The sequence below is a fragment of the Herpailurus yagouaroundi genome, unplaced genomic scaffold (assembly GCF_014898765.1).
Source record: "Herpailurus yagouaroundi ecotype Mexico unplaced genomic scaffold, PumYag 141, whole genome shotgun sequence".
Classification (NCBI taxonomy): domain Eukaryota; kingdom Metazoa; phylum Chordata; class Mammalia; order Carnivora; family Felidae; genus Herpailurus; species Herpailurus yagouaroundi.
In genome coordinates, this window is record NW_024412396.1 from 54,835,799 (window position 1) to 54,841,798 (window position 6,000).

At 38.3% G+C, this 6,000-nt stretch overlaps 1 protein-coding gene and 1 long non-coding RNA gene across 2 annotated transcripts in view; one reads left to right on the plus strand and one right to left on the minus strand.

Annotated features, from left to right (window-relative positions):
- Nucleotides 1-6,000, minus strand: part of GTF2A1 (general transcription factor IIA subunit 1) — a 44,751-nt gene that overhangs the window by 37,722 nt on the left and 1,029 nt on the right. Inside the window, exon 2 of the mRNA XM_040477924.1 lies at nt 2,151-2,252. Within this exon, the coding sequence (XP_040333858.1) occupies nt 2,151-2,252 (102 nt within the window). The remainder of the gene's footprint in view (nt 1-2,150; nt 2,253-6,000) is intronic.
- The window catches only part of LOC121032142 (uncharacterized), a 32,394-nt gene continuing 31,540 nt past the window's right edge, over nt 5,147-6,000 (plus strand). Inside the window, exon 1 of the long non-coding RNA XR_005791100.1 lies at nt 5,147-5,230. This is a non-coding gene — a long non-coding RNA (uncharacterized LOC121032142). The remainder of the gene's footprint in view (nt 5,231-6,000) is intronic.

The following is a 6,000-nucleotide window of genomic DNA, read 5'->3' on the forward strand; positions in this document are numbered from 1 at the left end:
CCTACTCTTTACTTTTAGTAACCATTACATTTCTCTCAAGGTAAATAAAAATTTCCTCATTTCACTTAAATCTATATATTTTTCCTTCCTCCCACAAGCAGATTCTTGTTAAAAGCTCTACAGAAGTTGCCCACAGATGCCTAAACACCCTAAGATACATTTTATCACCATAATAAATATGAGGTTTGCTTTATTTAAAATAAGTTGCTAGGGGCACCTGGGTGGCTCAGTCTGTTAAGCAACCAACTTTGGCTCATGTCATGATCTCACAGTTTCTGGGTCTGAGCCCCCTGTCAGGCTCTGTGCTGGCAGCTGGGAGCCTGAAGCCTGCTTTGGATTCTGGGTCTCCCCCTCTCCCTGCCCCTCCCTAACTTGTGCTCTGTCTCTCTTTCTCTCAAAAATAAACATTAAAAAAAATTTAAAAATAATAAAATAAGTTGCTAAGCTGCAGCCTCCACACTTCCACTGAATGGATAAATAATGCCAAAACAAATGTTCTTAGCATTGTGATTACTGTCCTCAAGGAACTCAATATCCAATTTCTAAGCCAGCAGTTCTAAACCTTTTTGGTCTCAGGATCTTTTATTCCTTTCAAAAATTACTGAGGACCTCAAAAAGCTTTTATGAAATTATAACTAAGTTGTTTTTTTTATGTTTATGAATGCATTTAAAAACAGCAATGTATCCATTACATGTTAACATAAATAACATATCTTTAAAAAAAATAACCATATTTTCCAGATCAAATTTAGTTGACAAGTAGCTTAAAGAAAAAATAGCTGGATTCTCCTATCTGCTTCTACATCTACTTTGTTGTTTTGGTTCAAGTAGAAGAAAATCTGTCTTCCCACAGCTAAGCAGTTGGGAAAAGAAAAAGTATTTTAAATTATGGTTTCTTAAAAGTTAGCTATAATGTGGAATCTGAAACCATACACAAAATTCATTAATTTATCTTTCACTTTGAAAGGATTTTGCAACATCATGCATTGGTCATTTGAAAAATACAAATTCACTGAATTATGCAGATATTCCAAATGTTAATACATTTCATTAAAGAGTATCAAATAATGGCACTTCTTAATAGTAACAGTGATCTCCTCTGGACCCTTAAGTAAACATCGTTTTAATATTCACTGCATCAAAATGGGATGCATACATAAAGCACTGTGCATATGGAACAGTTACCTCAAGGAAAAGCACTTGTGCATTTGAGTAGCTACTTTAATTGGCCACTTGTCAGAACACAACTTTTACTGGAAATATGACAAACTATGATTTCCAGACTTGGGCATTTGGCCAACCTCATGGACCCCCTGAAAGAATCTGTGAGGAAACCTCAGGACTCCACAGACCTTATTTTGAGAACCACTGTTCTGAGCAATATGGCAAAAAGATTGCATGATTTCATGAGTCATTACAATACCAAGAAAACATAAATGCTAAATAAGAATATCGAACTGCTTCCGTTTAAATCCAAAAAAATCCAAGAGACAGAAAACCAGTTCCAAAGTAAAATAGATTATAAACCCAATATTTGGCCCATGTTAAAAAAAAAACAAAAAAAAAAACCAATGTGAAATTCTTTCACCCAGCACTTAATTTCTACAACATAAATACATTTTAGAATATATGTACATTAAAACCATAGAAATAAGGAAGAAAAAAAAATGTCAAATAATTAGACCATAACCATCCATTAATGGACTAAAACAAACCTATAAGGGGGACTTATAGTTGCTTAAGCCTCGGATTCTCAATTTTGGCTCAGGTTATATCTCACAGTTGTGAGATCGAGCTCCACGCTGGGCTCTGCACTGAAAGCACAGAACCTGCTTGGGATTCTCTCCCTCTCTCACTCAAAATAAATAAACTTAAAAAAAAAAAAAGTAAGTCCTACTAATTTCCATTATCACATACATAGAAACTGAAATATAAGCAATGTGCCTAAAGTCAGAGGGAGGATGGACTGTAGAGCTGGGATTTAAAACTAGCACCCTTCACCTAACTTTATACTGCCTCCTGCAGCAAAGTTGAACGTTCATCCCATGGAAAAATTAGGGATCAGTCGCGGATTGAAGAGAGTATTTTAAGGGAGGAAGGAAAAAGTATGACTACTAAAAACAACAACAAAAAGAGAGAGGCAAACTCACAGTTTTCAGTTCCATCAGAACTTGCTCATCAACTCCATCATCCAAAAAGATGTCTCTCACATCGTTAATAACGTCTTCAATCACAGATCTGTACAATTTAGGCTTTAAAGGAAAAATAAAAGACTTGAAAAAGATCATTTTTTACATATTAAATGTATGACACGTTTTCACAAATTCAAAACAAATTAAATATAATCGTTTCTCCAAATATCTAAAACTTATTTTAGAAGATACAACTTTAAAGATATCACCATCTTAACAAACCTCATTTGCTTCAGTTAAATGAATTATTTTATGTCTGCATATTTTTTTAAAAGGCGTAGACTACTTAATGTAATTTGTATAGGGAAGATCCTTACACATACAAGGTCCACACAATTTCCAGTTATAATTTCCTATGTTGTTATACTCAAAGCACCTAATGTGATCCAATAACAGCTTTATGGGTTGCTATGTCTGGTTCCCATTATTCTTTCCTTTGTTTGACTCCTCTTCTATCTCAGAACCTCCTCATTAAGCTTTAAACTAGAGAACCTTCATCCTACAGTTATTTGTGACATCTGCAACCTAAAAAACATTCAAATTTAAGTATCACCTAATTTTTTGTTGTTGTTGTTGTTATTAACCAGTCTGTGCCTTTAAGCTACACCATTATACTGTTCATATACCCACACTAACAGGTCTCAGAAGTCCCAGAGAAACAAGGCACACTAATCTCTTTCCCAAGATTTCTTTCCTTCAACCACTGCCCAAATGATATTATGAAATGGAATCATGGACAGCCTCAATGTTTGTTTTTTAAATTATTATTACTATTATTGTTGCTATTTCTTGGGAGGGGTTGGAGGGAAAGATGACTTCTAGAAAGTTGCCAGAAGAATAAAATGAAAACAGATGTGAAAGCACTTTCAAAAGCATAAAGTATTTTTTAAAAATCAAAAGGTGATAGACAGTAATTTGCCCAACTCACATCCTATTTTTAACATGTTAGGCAAAAAGTTTGCATGTCAGTGGGACAAAACTAGTGGTGCCTCATTATAAATCCTACCCATTATCACACACAGTTAAGATTATCAGACTTTTTCTTTTAATGTTTGTCATTTGTGTTTTATATCCTGCTTCTAGTAAAAATTACTGGTTACCCAATAAAACCAAGGGTTTGCTTTCATAACCAAAGCTCAAACAAATTTAAATGTTTCATTAGCATCTCTATCAACGACATGGTTATCACAGGAGAACCCTCTAAGAAAATGTGTCCCTGCAATGCCCAAAATATAAATAATGAGTTCCTCTGTACAATTTACCTCAACTATTAAAAATTATTCGTTCCTCTTCATTACAACCAGAAAAACAATTCACATATCTGGGTTCTCACTTTTGCTATTCCACTCACTAACCTTTTATTTTGCCAAATCTGCCTCTGTGAACTTTAAATTTTCACATGCAAAATGTAAAACTCTACACGGCCTCCTTATGTTTAACATTGATTCTATATATAAGGAAAGTGTAACTGACTATGGGTATCACCTTATCCATGGTGACTTAACACTGAATTACAAAAATAACATTTAAAAAGTCGTTTTAAGCCAGCAATGATCCTTAAAGCATTATAAAGAGGTGGTGAAACTTTAAATCGGTACTCAGAATCTTAAATTGATGATGAAAATTATTTTTTCAGCCAACTGGATACTTTGGTGTTTTCCGAAGTCAATCGCTCCTAAAAATCTCCAGCTTGGAGATCCAGGCATTTACAAGTACAAAATTTGTTTTCTTCAGGTACTCCCCATTTAATGAAACCATTCTGTTTTAGGATTTTGCTTATGTGCAAAATCACCCACAACCTGACCATTTAAAGGATTCTTCAAAGCACTGTAGCTGAAAGGAAATGTGTATTCTTCATGAAGTATAAACACACAGAGAATAATTTAGCATTATTGTTCATAAGTTGATAAGCCCTCAAAATACCGATGTTTTTAAAAGCATGGAGGTACAAACACACTATTTGAAACAAGCAATTTCCAAGTTATTATTTAAAATGCTAAACCTTACTTGAGCCAAAATTTTTGCCTTCTACAAAATACCAAGTAATTTAGGTTTGTCCTGGTTTTCTTAACACAGATACTCCAAACTTAAAAACTGGTAAATGAAAGAGCCAAGACAGTGGCAGTACCCAATGATTAATTAGAAGGTTCCTTTCAAAAGTGTTAGTCCCCTGGGGTAATACTGGGAAATAAACTGGATTAACTTCTGTATGGGATATCGATATGCAATGAAACAGAAAACACTATCTACCTAGAATTTTAATTTTTTTCAATCCAGTTTGCACTAAACTTCTTCACTCTTACTATTTACAATTCCCTTATAGGTAAATGTACCGTGGGCATAAGGTCCTATGTTGCAGCTTTTAGGCACTTAACTATTTCTTCGAAAAGCTTTTTGTCTCCAACACTTAATAGAAAAACATGACATCAGAAGCTTTGTTTCTAACATATTTTCTGAATACTTAATGATCAAAACACTACCAAAGTCCCCTGAAGCCAACAGTTAATGTAGGAAGCATTTTTTTTAATCCCCGTCAATAACGCACTTATTTTCCAATACAAAAACGATTTGACATCTGAGCTACAATTCTCTTTAAAAGCAAAAATAAAAATAAAATGAAAAGAATGGACACCAATTCTATTTTCCCCTAACAAAGACAGGAAATCCTAGCTACTGCATCAAAACAATAAAAAACTTGGGGCTCTGAGAGCGGCCCGGTTGGGTGCGAAATAACAGGGTAAGGAAAGGACCTAGAAATAAACTGAGCTCTGCACGTTCCTGCCTCTCGCCTCGGGAGCACGCACCTCCCAGCCCCGCTCTCAGCAGCTCTCACTATTTAAAGCCGGATCTAGTGTTTAAATGGAGAGGCGGTGACGTAGGCCTGAAAAGCACCTTCCCATCCTGGCAGAGTCTATATTAGAGAGCGGCAATGGCTCTATATAAACAGGGCAGCCAAAGGGAGGAGGACCACAAGGCTCAGGGACTGAAAAGCAGGGTAAGCGGCCGCAGCCATGATGGATCGACCCGAGTCGCCAACGGTACGGAGTCGGGCGGCCGCGGGCTTGTCTGCGGCATTTGGGACCGGGCAAAAACGTGTTTTATTGTCAGAATAAAAATAAGAGTGGGGTGGACTAGTGATCATATTGCGTTCGTGACTGAAAAGGTTATTTATGTGACTGCTTTTTGCAAACCTACGTGATCGCAAGTAACCAAAAAGGGTCAATGGGAGAAGTAGGCAAATTTCAAGGCGAAAGCGGGGGCACTTTGACCACTGTAGGTTTTTGTTTGCTTTGGTGCTTTTGCTAGTGGAAGATACGATGGGGGTTTTGCTTCCCCTTCGCCATTTTACCGATTCGGAAGGAACCGAGATAAGTGCTTTTCAACCTTCGTCCTTTTTTTTTTTTTAAAGAAACATAAAATGGCCCCAGTGAAGGCTCCCTAAGCACAACCGCCAGAAACACCCCAAGTAACCCCCAAAGTAGCCGTTCACCTTCCACCGCATTGAAGTGGACCACGGTGGGTATTGGGGACTCGCCCAATTCCCCAGACGCGGTTTTTGTTCTGAGGCTGCTCCGGGAGCCCTTCTCGAGCCAGTGTGGCCGGACCCGTCTCGGGGGGAAGCGGCGGTTTCCCATCCGCCCTCTCTCCCTCCCGGCGGCCGGGGTCTGGGGCCAGGGCCGCGCGCTCGCCCCGGCCCAACGGCCTTCGAGGCCCGGACCGCCCCGCGGCGGCCCCAGGCCCCGCCGGCGCCCAACCCCAGACCCCCCACGGGAAACCGCCGCTGCCCCCCGACACCGGGCCCGCCACA